This window comes from Cylas formicarius, unplaced genomic scaffold, assembly GCF_029955315.1.
Source record: "Cylas formicarius isolate icCylForm1 unplaced genomic scaffold, icCylForm1.1 PGA_scaffold_2__14_contigs__length_35257938, whole genome shotgun sequence".
NCBI lineage: Eukaryota > Metazoa > Arthropoda > Insecta > Coleoptera > Brentidae > Cylas > Cylas formicarius.
Window position 1 is genome coordinate 13296371 of NW_026844319.1, and position 18651 is coordinate 13315021.

At 31.4% G+C, this 18651-nt stretch overlaps 2 protein-coding genes across 3 annotated transcripts in view; both read right to left on the reverse strand.

Moving 5' to 3' along the window:
- Positions 1-2868, reverse strand: part of LOC132698795 (G-protein coupled receptor Mth2-like) — a 125444-nt gene extending 122576 nt beyond the window's left edge. Inside the window, exons 1-2 of one of the 2 annotated variants that reach the window (XM_060665075.1) lie at positions 2770-2866; positions 2153-2695 (exon numbers count right to left, since the gene is read on the reverse strand). In XM_060665075.1, the coding sequence (XP_060521058.1) occupies positions 2153-2621 (469 nt within the window). In that variant the 5' untranslated portion in view covers positions 2622-2695; positions 2770-2866. Of the gene's footprint in view, positions 1-2152 lie in introns of both variants that reach the window. The other variant, XM_060665074.1, reaches the window with a different exon arrangement.
- Positions 2869-13605: 10737 nt separating this feature from the next.
- LOC132697906 (netrin-1-like) overlaps positions 13606-18651 on the reverse strand; it is a 311375-nt gene continuing 306329 nt past the window's right edge. Inside the window, exons 6-7 of the mRNA XM_060663657.1 lie at positions 17674-17866; positions 13606-14113 (exon numbers count right to left, since the gene is read on the reverse strand). Of these exons, the coding sequence (XP_060519640.1) occupies positions 13957-14113; positions 17674-17866 (350 nt within the window). The 3' untranslated portion in view covers positions 13606-13956. The remainder of the gene's footprint in view (positions 14114-17673; positions 17867-18651) is intronic.

Here is an 18651-nt window from a genome sequence, read left to right on the forward strand (position 1 = left end):
CGCAAAAATTTCAATTGGCAATAATAGAAGGCGCATTTATTTATTTATTTGTTGGCATACATACTTGACTACTTATGGTTTGCGTAATGCTTTTCTAGCACAAGGGCGGTAGTTAAACACACAGTTACTGGACTCGACAGTATCGATTTATTTCGAATCGATATATGTAATCATCATTTTTTTTCGAATAACTTTGGAAATAAGAGAACATTTTACACAATTAACTGTATAGCTTTGTGGTGTGTATATTTTTAAATTTTATTTGAAACCGTTGGCAAATAGGGAATAGTTATTTCTTTCTCGTAAGATGGAACTTGGTTAAAAATGTTATGTTTTTTTGGAATAAGATACAAAATATTCAAAACGCCTTTGGCTAACATTGAACTTCCGTTGATTTTTAAAGTAATTATAATAATTTCGATGCCTGTTTTAGTTTTGGTCCGGTTTGCATCGACTAGAACTATAGAAAGCAGTTTTAGATATTGATCTCCGTTGAACTTCTAACTATCGATGTGAAGTGGTTCTGGTAATGCAGCCAATAAGGTTTGTGTGGAGTAAACTTTTAACGACTAAAGATTTTGGGAATAAATATTTAGCCTGCAGGTAAGTTTAATAAAATAATTTATCCTTGCCGGAACAATCTGCGCATGTAGAAGACCCAATAATAGTTTCATGATGGTCTTAATTAATAAACAATTCATAAAAGTTTTTTGTTGCATGCATTAATGTAACATATTGTAATCCGACAAAAGTATATTTATTGCGCTAATTATCCTGCTAACTTCTTCAGAGATTAACTGAGACTGGTTCACATTCTACTCTGTACTTGTTTATATACTGTTTCAGGGGGCCGAGCGAAAGGAATGCCATGAACATTGTCTTGTGAGTACATATATGTACTCAATTCTTCTAACAAAAGGAAAATCCGAGTTATCGTAGGTATCGCGAAACATCCAAACAATCTTTAACGCAACTCGGGTCTTTAACTACTATAATACTGATAGTATTGTAGTAGCCTGTGGAAGTTTCTTTCAATTTTGATTCATAAGCAAATAATAATCCACCCAGTTATTACGAATATAATATTTCCATGTAATAACGAAATATAATAGGTTATGTATATATATACCTATTGCTATAAGTTTCCCCTATTCAAGGAATAATATGTTTTTTTTTTAAATTAGGAAAGATTTAGAAGATATTTTGAATTTATAAGCTGATTTTTTAATAATACATTTCTTTGTGTACAAATATTTAAAGGACATGTTTTTTGGTTACGAAACAATAATATATAGATAATTTCCCTGAGAATATATCTGTAAATCAAGTAATCAAACCACAAGAACACCGTTATACACTGTTTTTCACCCAATCCATTGATTAAAAGTTTATTGAGATGTAATTTAAGGTTGAGGTAAGTGGCTAGTGTACTCCTTTTTTCAAATATTTTCAACGTTGTCACTTCCAATTCAACCGGAAGTTGCCGCTTACTTCAAATAGAATGTATTTTGGAATGGAATATATATTTTATGTATAATGTTTTACACCTATGTTTATTCGTTTCTGACATATTTGACCCTGAAAAAAAAATTATGCCTCCCACTTAACCAACATATTTCGCAAAATGTTAAAAAGGAGTCGTATAACTATAACAATGAACTTAAGTCTATTCTTTAAAATTTTGCCAAATATGAGGATACAATTTTCAGAAATTACAAAAATATACGTGTTTAAAGTAGTTTAGGCCGAAGGTGCAATTTTCAAAGTTAAATATTTCAAAAACGGCTGGACATAAAATATGTTTAGAATTTCACAAAAAATCTCAAAATGTCATAATAATATGAGTGCTCCATTGGAAACAAGCAAGTTGAGGGCAGCTTCCGTGATATGGCGTCGAAAATATTTAAAAAAAGACGTATACTAGGAACTTAGCTTAACCTCGAAAATTGAAAGACTTTCCAAATTACATCTCAATAAACTTTTAATGAACGGATTGGGTGGAAAAAGCCTGTATAAATGAGCAAGAGAAAGACAAGAATCTCAATTAATCACCTTTTTCTATCACACCGTTCCTGTTCCAGTTAAGCTTGAGTTAACTGGTTTTATGTGATTGCTTACTTGCGTTTGCTTTAAAAACGTGCTTCAAACTTACCGATACAATGAATCTTAGTCCTCATAGAATCTGCGGCTTCGGACAAAGTTTTGTCGAAACAAAAGTAAACTCCGGGTTCCCCGTTGATGAAATCGAAACAGTAGTCTTCGGTCGACAAGACGGCGATATCTGGAACGGTCAATGTGCCATCGGGATCAAGTTTGGCTCCTTTGATCTCTTCGATCAAGTGAGAGCTGTACTGATCCTCTTTACAGGAGTGATTGTAAATCGGGTGAACGTGTTCAAAGTGCAGGGGATGTTTTGCGAGGACCGTGGTTGCATTTTCGCAATACCGCGCGAGAGTACTTTCCGTTTCTATCGAGGTCATCACCTGACCTTCGTCGCAACACTTGTAAATACACGTCTTGACGTCGCAAATGTTCGAGACGTTTCGACGAGAGTCACAGAAGATTTCACAAACACAACACAGGAAAATCGCCGAGAGGCGAACATATTTGTAACGTTCCATAATCGTGGGGCTCTATTTAAAGAATGTTCTACATCGCGGTCCAATGATTTCAACAGGAAGACTCATTTGCTCGGCTGAAAATTTTTGACCACAAGCGTAGATAAAAGCGCATTTGTTTCGAGGCGAGAAATTATTGGAATTTACATACCACGCGACATACTTTTTCATTTGGAATGCGTGCTTACGAGAATGGCGTTTAATTTAATCATTTGGTACGTGTTTATGTTCTAATGTCGTGTTACAGAGTAGCGGCTGCGGGAACACCTGATATTAGACAAGTGTGTGTGATACGAGTCTTGCCGATCTCGCTTTATTGAGTTTTGATAAGATAAAGGCGGTCTGTGGAAAGAAATTCAAGGTTATTTGCGATTTTGCAAGGATGGTGCTAGGAATCGGTGATTCTATTTATTTCAGATTACAGTCACCCAGTGAGCTCGATCTAAACCTGAATGGGTTCGGTAGTGCAGCCAATAATAGGAAATCTTTTCTTTGTCATATACTTTAAAACTAAACGCAGATAAGTGTAATAAGTATTTTTTTTTATTCCTACATGTTTGTGGATTTCGAGGGCAAACCATACTTTGTTAAATCATTCCAATCGTTTATCCTTCTTTGAAATGTGGTTGTGATGTATTTTTACTAGCTTTTAGAAATCCTGCTAATTATGTGACATGTAGTTTGCAAGTAGGTAAACCCGTCCAATCAAACAAAACTTCGTATTTACCGGGATTACAGCTTTTTCAGTTATCAGAAGTTTTTATATTTCCACACTGGTTTGTTAGAAATCGAATGTTTTCGACTTTAATTTTACCAGTGAATGTATACGTGTTGTTTTTCGAAAATGTACCCAAAAACTAACGGTTGTAGACAAGACATTCGGTATACTTTTTAAGTCACTCGTTTATTAAACACTCGCGAGTCGAATGCTGTTTACCGCACTTGTTGCATACTATACTATTAACAAAATGAATTGGGATTTATTCTACGATTGCAGAGCTGTAGATATGTTCAACAAAAATTTGGTTATATTTTTCAATAAACATATTGTTGCAAAAACCTCTAATGGTCTGCAATAGTTGCGGTACGTAATACGTTTTTCATCAGGGACATTGATGTTTACTGTAGGGGAAACAATAACAAAATTGTAATGTGGATGTAGATATATTGCAATATATAGATAGATGATATATTAGTGAATGCCAAAATAATTTGAAAATAAATTTTCTTTTTTGAGGTAACTGAGAAGGCAGTGGAGAAGGTCGTTGGTGAGATAAAAATTTGTGCAAGAGGTGTACACGGATATGATAATAATTTAATTTCTTTTGTTTTTCCACACCTCACACCTTACATAACTTGTCTAATTAATAAATGTATTGATTCATTAAATTTGCTTTTATATAGATTAAATAGTCATGTACCTAAGGTTTCTTCAAATTCTGTTTCTTACTTCGTGCCGATTAGTATACAGGGGAATCGAAACTATAACAGCATATTTTACGTCCAAAATAAATTCTAGTTTGCAATATAAAAATATGTTGTTTATAGCTATGTTATTTGTTAACTTTCATTTGATGGCTCGCCATTTTACGTTGAATTCTCAAACACATTTCCATTATTTTGAATACATAGTCGGATTTTTTCAAATATTTTGGGATTCACGAGGAATCTCGAAATGATTGTTCATAATTTGTTTTCCAGCAACCTTAGTTCTCCTTCTGGACTATCTACTTCTGTGGTATGCGACCTATCCACTTATTTAAAAAAAATTATCTAACCTGTATCTTACACTTCTCTAAGCGAGGACATATGGGATATTCTCTAACATTCGGTCAGATCATTTCTAGGGAAATTTATTTAAGCATGGTCATTTAATCGATTAAAGTAAAATGACGTATTAACGAATTAACATGATACCTGGCCAAACATCGACAGAACGCCTTTGATGAAAGTTTGTTCTCCCACCAACCTTTGGATTCAAATTACTCCAGACATACACGTTGGGAGAATTAAAATATTGCCTCATCAAATCATAAAATCGTGTCCAAAATATCTTGATGATAATCAACTGCTAAAATCCTTTGTTCTTTTAGATAACGGCAAGAATGTAATCCTCGCATTTGGGTCTTTCTACAAAGCTATTATTTACTGGAAATCAACTACGAAAATGTTTTTTTTTATAGTTATTTCTAGAAAAATGTGTATGTGAAACGATTTTCATATTAGTAAACTAAAAATTGTTTTAGAAATATGGGTGATATCTGATAGAGGTGTTCGTGCTATTTGAGGATTTTTCTCTATTCTGTTTAACGCTTAGCGCGCTTTCTACTATGTATGTAAAAAATACTTTGCGATGTGGTTATCCACTTCGTAGAAACCGTCTCTCGTACTCTCATAGAGCAGCTTACGTATTAATATTGCAATAACAGTGAATAAAGTGAATCTGCTAAAAAACCTCAAAGACAATGTGATCGTAAAACACCATAAACGTAAAAAACGACATTCTGGTTAGTTTCGAAGTAGAGTCCTTGTGTACTGACCTATTCTTGAAATTATTTCACGTTGCTGTTAACTAAAACTGATTGCATTATCGAAATTCACTTCTCTCGTAAGAGAACACTTCTCCTATTTTATAAGAAAAGAGCCTAAAAGAAAATCCACAGCAGTTTTTGTTGCCGATACCCCTCAAAAGTTGCGTTCTTTGACCAAAATTTGACATTTATAATTTGAAAATTAGATTCCGTATTCCAAAACTTTCTCTCAATCAGTTTCGGAAAAATAAATAAAAAATAATTTTCAGGTCTATTCCTTTTAGGGTTTGTGGCTATGAAGATGCTCAAGGACGGAGATTAGACTTATATCGTGCTACAGAACTTGGAGTACGGCGATATTATTTTCTGGACGTGACATACGTACTTAAAAATAAAAATCCAAAATGATCATATTCTTGACCATCTGAAATAACCAAAGTGCTTAAATCTTCGTTTATTCAGTTGTAAAATTGAAAAGTATACAGTACCTTTCTTACCAAATTGATAAAAGGATTCAACATCCATGGACGTAATACGAGATACCGAGAATTCTACCAGATTCCGAACCGATATTCCTGGTATTGTTAAAGCATGTCCACCTGCCAAGATAATCTATAAAATTACTGTTAAAGACTTCATTTGTCCTGGTAATAAATTGATGATGATTTTATATTTTTGGTTGTTGAGTTATAATTCCTAAATATTAGTGTGATGAGCAGCTATGCTGGATCTGGTTATCAAAATCCTTTATTATCCCCTAAATAGCACCTAATAGCCTAATTAGCACGGATTTTCTCGTAAAGTTCCATTAGCAAAGCTAAAGAAAATTGCAGGGAGCTTTGCTTTCCTGGCGACGGAGGACTCAAGCATTAATACAAACATACTAGAAATGACTTTCCCTCGAAACAGGCAACAGACGATGAGTGAGATCTTTCCATCAGATTTTTCAATCAAATTGAGCATGTACTACCATGTAAAGGCCCCGGTTAGGATAAGGCATAGATGCCACAACGGTGGAAGGAATGGATGATATTTCAAACATTCGTTGATTTATAATGCAGGAGAACCAATTGCATATATCCGATATTACTAAGACTTAAAAAAAACCTAGAATAATAAGATCATAAGTATATATATTTTTTTAATTTTTGAAGATAAAAATTAATTAATAATATTACAATTTTTTTCTTTTTTGATATTTGTTTTTTGAATTTTATGAAACAAAAAAATCATCATGAAAAGGTAATATTAATACGGGACAGAAATGCAGGAGAGGAAACTTGCATTTATGATAATTATGGTTTTATGCCGTTAAAAATAAGTAAGTTAGCCTCCTTTTCCTTTTATTGCAATTTGTTACACAAAATACCTACATAACAATCTTTTAAAATTAATTGCTTTAATTAATCGGTCAAATTGTTTTCCGCCGGATCGAGCGGAAAGCTTTGTCGCGTCCTAGAATTTCTCTCTCGCATTGTGCAGGGATCATATGAGCTGCATTTGTTTGACAATCTTCACGAAGTCTATCTTTTAGCTCTGTGATATTATTGAAAATGACATTTCATAAATGACTGATTTTAAATAATCTAATAAGAGCCAATCCAATCCACCTTTGAGGAAGCTGTATATCCAAGTACTCTGTAATACATTGTGCGTTATAACTTCCAAAAATGCTATAATAATGGTAATAAATTTTGTAGAAAATCTAAATGTCGTTCTGGATTTAATTGTCAATGTTTCAAATTTGTTGTTTTTTTTCCAGACCTGAAAAAAATGTCAGAAAATGCCCATGCACAAAAGAAGAATGTGCATTATTATAAAAATGTGTTTTATTTTTTGGGTAGTTTCCAAATGTTTGTTTTAAAAATATCATCTTTTATGTATCCCAAAACTAGGGAATGATTCGGAAATCAGGGATAATATCTAAAAAAAGGTGTTTTTAAAGGGCAAAAAAATGTTTATTATATTAAATATACCAACGAAGTGTAGAAACGAACAATCGAAAACCGATTTGAGAAAACAACTTAGCAATAGAAGCTTTTTAAATTTATATTACATTATATACACATTATATATTAAACACACATTACAGAGAGTACATCAATCAGTATTTTGCTTCAATTGTTAACAACTTAATAAAAGATATGGATGAGATTGAGACTCGACCAGTCCAAAGAGTGAGTGACAACACATATTCTGGATGACCCATTTTTATGATTGATGAAGTGACATTTATTGAAATTAGAGATGTCATCTGCAAGCTTAAAAACAAAAAACTGTTAAACTTATAAAAACCACAAAATATATTCTATATATCCTATATATCCCATTGGCTAAGCTGTTTAATAAAAGTATTAAAGATAGTTTGTTTCCAACTAAATTAAAAAAAAACAAATTGTTCCCAATATTTAACAAACTGTACCTTAAAATTATAGTCCAATCATTATTGATTATTATTTCTATAGTTTTCGAGAAATGTATGGCGACCAGAATTGATGTTTTTTTAAGCAAAACGATTTATTTTCATAAAGTCAGTTTAGCTTTAAGTAGGGAAAAAGTATCTTTCTGGGGATTCTGAGCTTGGTTTCGATATTAACTGACACATTTGAAAGCCTCGAATATAATGTTCTTGAGCAAGGCCTTTATATGAATGAGTAGTAACAATATTGAATCTTGGGGTATTCCCACACCTATTACGCTGTCTCCAGACGAAACGTCGAAACGAGATGTTAGTAACTGTGCACTTAACATCTCATCTCATTTATATAAATGACCCACAATTATTGATCGTGGTATGGGATCGTGATGCAGAGTCTTACGATGCTACACTGGAGAGGCTTTCGATAGCACGGTTGGTTTAGGGCTAAATAGCAGGAAGACCAATATATTTAGGATGTTTAGGTTGACAGCAAAGCTAAATTTGATGCGCACGTGGAGTACGTGTGGCGCAAGGCTTAAGATAGAGAGCTCCTGTTGCCTGGCGAGGACTGAATTCATCTGTTTCTCATGATGTAATTAGAATTGCATATTATGCTCTGATTCACTTAATACTATCATATGCAATTGCTATGTTGCATTAGCCTTGTTTTGTGCTAAATTATTTATCGAAATAAAAAAATTATCAATTTTATGCAATTTAATCATCTTGCTAGAAGTTTCTGTTGTACTTGACTAGTTCCCCAGAATGTCCACTGTTTTAGATATGGCTTCTATTCATTAGGGAGATGTGAATTTTCTTGTGTTTGTTATCCAAGACCAATCATACAACATGCGGTAGATCTTAAATTAATTTCCAACTTTTGAGTGCCCTATGTTAATCGTTTACTGTTTCTTTGTAGTTATATGACTTCATATATTAAAAATTATTCAAAGCAGTGGTGGGATGAGAACCAAATAAGGGAGCATTCAAAACTTAATAAATAATATCTCAAGCATGTTTGTGGACAATATACATTCGTTGTTTACATAATACATTGTTTACCTATATAAATGTATTATTTTTTTTATTGTTTTATCAATGTTCTTTACACATATGTTTGTTCAATTTATGAATTATTTTTAAAAAAGTATGGCATGCCAGAGTATCTTGCTCTTGATTACCTCTGTGGTGTTATTGGCAAAACAAATGACACCTACCTGTGGCAGCAAGACCACTATTATAGGATTAATATTATAAAGGATGTGGAGGGCGAGAAATTAATGTTCAATTGGGTTTTGATGATTTACGTTTTTATTTGACAATGTAGTTTTCTATAAGGTACACAAAAAATAAAAATTAATACATAATACTTTAGTAATTGCAATAATATTGTTTCACCTGACTTTCATATCATCTTTTTATACATACATTGTTTAAGAATGGCAACTTTTGCTAATGTTTTAGTAATTTAGCGTAGCATATTTTACTATATATTAGTTAAAACGTACTGAATTAATTATTACGAAGACGACAAACTTATCAGTTTGCATGTATATAAATTTATGCCTCTCCTAACCAGTTACAAATACACCATAATTTTGTATGATCAAACGTTTCTCTTGCCGGCATCGAACCGTTCTAATTCTACACATCTATAATTTGATATGTTAACACCAAACACTACATGATCTAAAATTGAAAGATCCATATTAGGCGAGCTTATTTAGTATTTATTAAGAAAATTATTAAAAAATAACCTTAAAATAAAAATACATGCAATATGTAAAAATGGTATTTCGTTAGTCAATACATTTATGTATGAACAGGTATTTTGCTCGTTTGGAAAATGGGCAAGTATGAATTTGATACTCTTATAAATGCTTCAGGGATATTGCTTTAAAACTGGTTCCATATCCGGCTTTTCAGTATCAGTTAAATGTAAAGGTTTGCTCAGTGAAGGAATCAAGGTTAACTCTCGACAACGCATGGCAAAAATGGTATATCAAAAGTCTACCTCATCAGTGAAGTCATAGACAATTTAAGCTCCGCCTAATTTGAATCTTCGTACATATAATTATTTTGAACAGTTCAAAAACATCTAGTTTTATTATATTCTCTAGGAACTAGTTATAAAATTACACAAGTTATTAATGGAATTATTATATGTTAAAAAATAATTATAATACTGTACAATCTCTGAAACCATCCGCTCAGGCACACATTCAGCAAATAGATTCATAAAAAAATATAAAAACACGGTTGTATTCGTGAAATGCATTAAATAAACGCAATTCGAATAATATATAATAAATAGAATTTTTGAAAACGGCGGCAGTCTATTCTCGAGCATCTTTACAGGTAAAATAATATCGAAATTAATCTATATAAATTCATGGCACAACCGTACAAAGCGAATCGTCGAAGTGTGTACGAGAGTACACATGTAAGATAACCCACTATATGATCCGATTTTCAAAAACAAGTTTAATAATACAAATATTGACTTCTTAACTATGTGGTTTTCATGTCTTACGTTTAGTTTTTTTTGACCACGTGAACACTTTCTTATTTTAAATGGAGCACTCTGTATATTGACACACATTGATTGGGAGAGTGCGTTTCTAAACGACTGTCATAGCGAAAATGTTTTCAACATTTTTTAAATTCTTTATGTACACGAAATAAAAGAATTGAAATTCGTGCTGCCTTATTGTACTAACGCAAATTTTTAAGTGCTGCATTGTTGTCTCGTTTTTTTACTCTTTTTTTTTAAAGTAACACTGTATATATTAATTTACAGATAAATTAAGAAGTAGAAAAAAGGAATAACCGTTTCGGAATCATTGACCATCATACTGAAGGAATAAATAATTTACTTATTTTCCAAAAACGAAAAACTGGTACTTTGTGATTTTAGGCTGTGTTTATTATTATTCTTATAAAGAGTCAAATAAACCTAAATTTATAAATAAATAATTTTAACTTGATGATGATGATGGGGACAGTAATTTCTAATCAGTTACCTTAGGCCACTACTATTACTTTTAAGTAATCTTTTAATGCTTAATTATATACCGAGAGTGCCAATTAAAAATTTTATAGTAAATGTATAAAAGGCGAAACGCTGTAGCATGTTCATTACTTGAATATTTCTTAGCATAAGGCAAGCTAAAGTTTGGGCCTCTATTTGATATACATAAAAATTGAAAAGCATTAAAAATATTCTTACTATGGCAGTTATCGTGTGTGTCAAAAAATAATTGAGAACGCCTCTGAATACAATACACGGACCTCCACTATGATATACCGTTAAACTCGTCTTACAATTCATTTGTGCGAATGTGTATCAATATACAGCAATTTTAAAATTCAAAATAGGAATTTTTTTTACGTATAGAAAAAAGAATCTTAAAATTAAAATTAGTTTTGTAGATATTACCATTTCTCAGATCGGATAGGGGGTGATGTCATGTAGACCACGTTGTACGAGGTGAATGTATACATTGACTTTCAACCGTTTGCTTCAGAAATAAGTTAGGAGTAACCAAATTCGCTAGTTCCACTCTCAATAAAAATATATTTACAAAATATAACATTACAATAATTTCAACTAAATATTCTTAACACATACAACATGTATTTGGTACAGAGATTAAATATTACGTAATTAGTAGTCGTAAGTCGCAAGGGCCTAGAATTTAAATTTATTATTTTATCAATACTGGGTACGTACGTCTGTTAAAATTCACCAGGAGACATTGCTTATTAGAAACATTGAGCCTTGAATAATAATTCATAACTGGCGTTTTAGAGAGGTTGATTTGATATAGACAACATATAATGCAGGGCATTATCATAGTAAGTATAGATACAGTTTGTTCCATAACTTTTCAAAATAAGAAAATTTCTTCGATAAATGAAATGGTAAATGATAAATATAAAAAAATCTAGAGCTAGGCACTACTTTTTAAACAATAATCTGTCAGAATATGTTTTCAAAAGCTTAATTACGCAATATTGCTCGAAATTACGATGAGTTACGATGAGTTTCTCATTTCACAAAAGATAATTCTTCGACTTGTTTTTGACCTGATTTATAATACTATCAGTAGGTAAACTTTTCAAAAGCAAAAAATACCCAGTGTAATATCTATTTACTTATTGCTATAAAATATGTTCATAAAAACAAATCGAAGTATGAAGTTAATGGAGTTTTCCATAAATACACCACATGAAATAGAAACAACAACACAGCGACATATTCATAAATATTTTCAACATTCACCAATTTTTGCTGGTTTCCATCTCTAAAATTCTATTATATTTTAAAAGGCTATTAAAAAGTTCATAAAGCACATTGATCTAATAATTCATATTAATTTGAATCAGAATTCCTGAATGCGGTTAAACAAAAATAATTTCCTAAATATAACATATAATATAAAAATTAGTTATGCAGCTCTACGTTTTTTTCGTTTCTTTGTTTGAATGAACGTTTTCCTTTTTACTTGTTCTTATTAGAGTTCGGACCTAAAGAAATATCTATGTATCTCTCTAAAACCTTAATTTTCATTAATAGATAAGATGTATACATCAAAATTAATGATACGAATGAGTTTGCGGCTATAAAGTTAGGACTGAATTATCAATATACGTCTCTGAATATGTTTCTTTATCAATAACAAGACGACAAGTTTCTTTTACTCAACTTCGAGTGTGCTATTGGTGTGCCTTTCTAACGTCACCTTTGAACATCCTAATGGATGAAAATGAGATTTAGTCAGAGCTCTGCAAGTGCAATAAAAGCAAGGATAACAATTAGATCTTTTTACAATGAACGGGATACAGAAAGGTAACATATCAAAAGAAAAAGATGTCGCACTTTTTCTGTCAAGGTATTTTCCCAAAACCAAGTCAATAACTTTTTCGCGGGTAATATTTACACATAGTTATTAAACAAATGTTCCTTTTGGATTTGTTATAGTTATATGACAAAGTTCTTGTTACTGTTTACACATTTTTACGAAAATAAAACGGGAATATAAATTATATAAATTTTTTTATTGTTATATTTATTTTATTTATATGTATAGTAAATTTAATTAATAAAAAGCTATACATTATTTGGTACTATCAAAATGAATTCCATGAAAGCTACTTCCAAGCTATCTTAAAAATTTGTCGCAAAATTTGCAAATTTGTAAGTATCGTCCACAGTCAAATTAAAAAATAAAAATATGGAAATATTAAATCCTTCTAGGGGGTTGTAAATGGTTGTGGTTGAACTTTGACCATCTCAACAGTTAAGAGATAAGTAAATAATTTAGTAATAAGAACCTAATTTAGAAATACAAAGAAATACAATAATTTGCTATCCCCTCCGGAACAATCATTCAAAAGAAAATTTGAAATTAAAAATATTTTTACCCATAAAGCAATCCCAATTTTAAAGTATAAGTGTAACATCTTTTCTTCACCTTTTGTTTGCAGAATAAAAATTAAAATTATAGTAAAACATCGATCGAATTTACTTCTTCCATTTCCAGATCCTGCGCTGAAATTTGTGTAGGTAAAAGCATATTTTGTACGATGAGAACTCTATTTTATTATTGATATATATATAATAGACGCTTATTTTAAAAATTCTAAACAATTTAAAGCAATCCTAGCTCAAATAATCGCAGTTAAAAATGCTAAAAAGTTATAAAATTTAAATAGTGGCTTTGCTAAAACACAGTAAGATATACTTTTTTAATATTTACTACTACATATTGTTATTTATTCATGTTTATCAAGGCGATACATAAAATTTAATCTTAACAATAGCTACTTTTAAGTATCTTTTAAATACAGAATTTTATAATTTGTGAACATATGTTAATTCTGTAATTTGCCAACGCATTAGGATTTTTTTAAAGAGGCAAACCTTTTGATGGATAATATGTTTTTCAATAATTTTTTTATTTGTTTTCTTAACGTAAAAAAAAATCTCAATAAACTTCGAGCTAGCTTTGATTGAATGTGCACCCACATTTTTGAAATGAACAATGCTGCCGAAACTTATAACGTTTTTATTATTGTCGGTGACAAATGTTTTCTCGAAGACGATGGCTATTTTTTAAGTTAATTTGACTTGCATTAAACCATTTTTGCTTTTGAGTGTAATATTTGAGACACCCATTCTCTAACAAAAATTAGTGCTTCAAAATTTCATAAAGAGCAATGTCTCCCGCATAATTCCGACTAGCACATTTAAGAAATAAATAAATCACAGCGAAACCGTTGGCAAAGAGAATTTCAAAGCCGCGCGGGCGTCAAATAATCTCTACCACGCAGGGCCATCTGGTTTGAATGAGTAGAGCCCGTAAGAACCATCACCGCGTGGCATTCACTTACACTTGCGAGACCTGCGGCGAAACCTACGCATCCTCTGGTCCCATTCATCCCTCCATTCGATGACTATCGACCGTTGGGTGACTCCCAGGCTACCAGTGACGATACCGCCTGGAGAATCGTCCTTCTCTCGACCCAGGAAAAGATATGATCTGAAGTTTGGAAAGGTTAAGTAAACGGGGACCAAACCATGTTTTATTATACTAGTTTTGGTTAGTTCACGAATTCATGAAATGAGTTTGGGGCAAGACACCATTCTGATATCAAATACTCGTCAAATAAATTCCCGAAGTAATTCATTAGAATTTGTTCTAATTTTTGTGAAAAATATGCGTCAGTTTAGAGCTAAATGTTGAAATAAATAAAAAAGTAAGGTTATGTTATTATTATAAACATACACAATAAAACATACTTATAATTTTTTTTGTAATTCGAGAGAGTAATAAAATGCAAATTTGCAATGACAGGTTGTATCGTAAATTTCATATAAATTGCACTGATAGTTTTCGTTCCACTAATTTGCATACGATAGAAAAACGATCTTCGCGAATGAAAGTAATGTGACGCAGATAGATTATTAGGATAAATATAATAATAATATAATGCTTGAATTGTTTTCGGCTTAAGGTTGTTCAATATTACTTAAAGTTTCGATTTATATTATATAATTTAATTTTTTTAATAAAAATATTTACCATACCTTAGTGATGTTTTCAATGAGTTAGCAAAGTGCAAATATGAAATAACTGACACGAATATTTGGAAGTTTATGTGTATTGGTAATGGCAGAGTTTATTTAATATTTAGTTTATTTTCAACGCAATTATTGTATTATTATTATTAATATTAACCAAAAATGAAATAAACTATAAGCAACTAATACTAAACATAAACTTCAAAGTCAGAATATTCATGTCATTTATTTCACATTTGTACTTTCTTAATTCATTGAAAATATTGAACAATCCCAACAGTTCAAGCATTACATGTAATTTAAGGTTGAAGAATAAAAAGGAATTACAAGTGAGCACAAAATCGAGATGCGCATTAAGAAACAGAGCATAGAATTTGTGCGGGTTGGTAAATAGTTCGATAAAGTAATATTTCTTTTGAATGGAATTCAAATTGCCTCTTTGCGAAATTTGTTTATTATTATTATTGTATTATATTTACAATTTATAAAGCTAGGTATAGTTTTTCTGCTTTTTTTCAATACATTTTTTAATCTATAAAACCAGAAGAAATCAAGATCATTTCATAATATTTCAACCATTTGTTGGTAAACATAATATAAGGAACACGATATTATGGGCCAAGGTAGCACCAAGAGCATGAAAAATCAGGCCGCTAAGAATAAAAATATTTTCAGTAATGAACTGCTGCATTTAAGAGTAATTACCACAAGTGGATTTTTGAAATAACTTTTCAATAATGCAGTATAATACACTGAAACTAATATATCCTCATTTATTACTATAGGCTAGTTCGGGACGATGTAGAGTAATAAAATAATAAATTCCGGCCAATTCGGCTTAATTTCGGTGTATCTATAGACCATAGGTGTGGGTCAACTTTTTATAATAAAATTATTTTTGACCTGTATTGTAAATTAAATGTCAATAGGCTTTCTTGTAATTTATGTCCACCTGATATATATGTTATGCTTTGTGACGGAATAACGGTAGCCCTTTTATATTAATTTAGTTTAATGCATTAGTGTTTGTTGTTAAGCCGTATAGTAATAAGATTATTATTAAAATCGCGAAACTCGCATCAAAGAAAAGGTGTTCTTCACTATCCATGACTAGAACAGTTATTACCCTAAATGTATATGATTTCATAAAATAGGATTACAAGATTTTTACTGTTGCTGATGTTCAGTAATGATCGGAGAAGCAAAATCCCCCATTCTTAAATTACTATCGAAGAGGGGGAGACAGCGGATCAAGTGCAACCTCCAAAGAAAAGTCAAGATAAATGTTCAATGGAGGTTGGCCTTGATGACAGCATTACGTTGATAACTAGAAAGGTTTTATGGATTTTTCCTAGGAAGAGCATATCCGTCAAACAAGAATCTCACGTGATAAAGCCACACTTCCCGCACGCTAGATGGGTGTATATTTACATTTTACAGGAGTAGAAAAACACATGTAGCGGAAGGTAATTTTTTTTTCTGACAGCGAAAATACTCGGCAAGTATAAAGTGTTACTAAAGACAAAGAAATTGTTTTATTTTTGTGAAATATGGATTGATGAAGGTTATAGAGTACCAATTGGTATTGAGCTGTCTACAGGCAGAGCGTCCATATTGGAAGTGAACAAGAAATTTTAAAAGGAGGTTTGCCAACCTCTCAGTCTTGCCATGTTAGAAATTACCATGTGTGGTGAAATTGTAAAATATTCTTTGCTGATTCAGTAATAGTTATAAATAACGCAAGCTACCGTTCACCAAGCCCTTCATCTCGGAGGGAGAAATTCAGAGGGAACTATTACAATATATCAAATGGTAATACTCATATACATTAACTACACATATAGACAGTACCAGTAAAAGGATTTGTAGTAAGACACATTCGGAATGAACACCTATCGTTTTATCCAGCCATTGTTGAAGTGTTCGGATGGTCAGTGCATTTATTATAACATCAAGAAGAGATGACAGTTCCTCAGATGATGAAGAATATTATGGTTTTTTATAATTTAATTTTTGCGTAGTATATTTCCTCTATACCGGCCAATTAGCATTTTCTGCACCTTTGGTATAAGCATATTTCCCCCTATTCAACAGATAAATTATAGATGAACAGCATATTTGTGAAGAGAAGGTCCATTATTTCCAATTTAATATATTTTACTGAATATATTTTCAAATCAATGGATCAGCAGTTGCAGGTTGCTGCCATATATGCCGATTTTAGCTAGCGGATCGAGAAAATAAAACATACAAACTTGGCTTGGAGATTGCAAGATCAAGAGATAGGAATCAATTGGCTGAACTATAATCTTTACTAGAAACACAAACCCTCTAATTTTTGAATATAAATTAATCAATACATCTTTGAAAGTTTCAACTTAATTCGTGACCTAGGTATAATAATGGTCACATTTATGACGAAAACATTAATAACACTAAAAAAATCAACACCTAACCTGGGTTACATTCTCAGGCAGTCAAAAGTTTTTGCCTCTGACAGGGCTCTGTCAACGCTCTTTAACTCGTTTATTTTAAGCAAAAGAAAAAACAAAAGAAAAAACACCGACACATAAATGGTGACTATGGCTCTTTTCGAAGAGATAGATACTAAAAAAGAGCTATTGCACACTTCATAACGAGCACTGTAACAATCTGGATATATTTAACTTGCTTAAAAATGTCAATTTTCCAATGATTTTTTTAGTGGTATTTATAGTTGTACTTCAACATTTTTTTCTTATAATTTTGGTTGAGTTTAATATAAGTATAGCTATTAAACAATAATTGTCATGGATTTTTGATAATTTAACCCAAACTCGTATGGTATTAACTGACAAACAGAAAAAAAAATGGAATGAACTCAACGCCAAACATTGTTCCTTTGCATACTTGATGAAGATTTATTATTCTACACATTCTAAAAGAGACTTCAGATTCTGGAAAGTCAGATTTTGCTGCAACCTAGGTAAACGGTGACTAAGTGAAACCTTAACGAGCGAATATTAAAGATTGACTTACTTGTTGGCTTTAATTTTGGGACATTTGCAGTTCAGGTCCGCGATTGGCACTAGCATGGGCATCGTTCCTTTCCGGATTCTCGAATCTCTGGATTTCTTGTACACGTACTCCACGTTGATCATGAATCTTGCCCAGCCTTTCGTGTGTTCGTCGTCCGTGTTTTCGATTTCGGATAATACTTTCGCCATGATTGCTGGGAATCATACAAATGAACTTCTAAATACACATAAATGAAACAATATTTATCTATTTTTTTTTACTTTTTTACTATTAAAACAAAAAGGCTGAGAAAGCTGTAATTTTTCGGTAAATTAAAATCATCAGTTATTAATGATAACAATTTACTAATACTACAGTCGATGAAAACTTGGGTTTACGGGTTGGAATTAGAGTTTTTTAATAGTTCACTTCACTTCACGTCATTTATTGAGACCAACAAAAACAAAAATGAATTATACACCAAAAGATATAGGGAATAGAAAATGGCAGGTATATAAAAATTTTTTCTGACCATAAAAATCATAATCAATTATCAATGCACATCCACTTCAAGCTTCTAAGTATTCTTAAATTCTATGAAAAAATCTGCAATTTTTCATGCAGCTTATATTGAAAGTAAAAATTATCTCTTAGTTTACCAGCCGTAGGCAAAATTCTGAAATTCATTCTTAATCTTTGAAATCGATAAAAAAAATGTAGATAACAACACTTTATTAAAGTATTCAGCCTAGTTTATTTAGGTAGTTTGTTCAGTATTTTTGAAAATTGGCACATTTGTAGAAGACCGAAAAAGACATTTTTTGTTAGTATATTTACTAAAAATATATTAATTTTGACAGGTATTTAAAAACTTAGTACATTAATGCATAAATTAATTAATTAGTTAATTAATTAAAATTTCAAACAAAAAAATTTCAAAAATATCAGTTTTGGTTGTTGGAAAAAATTGAACTTGCTGACGTTTCGTGGTAGCTTCTT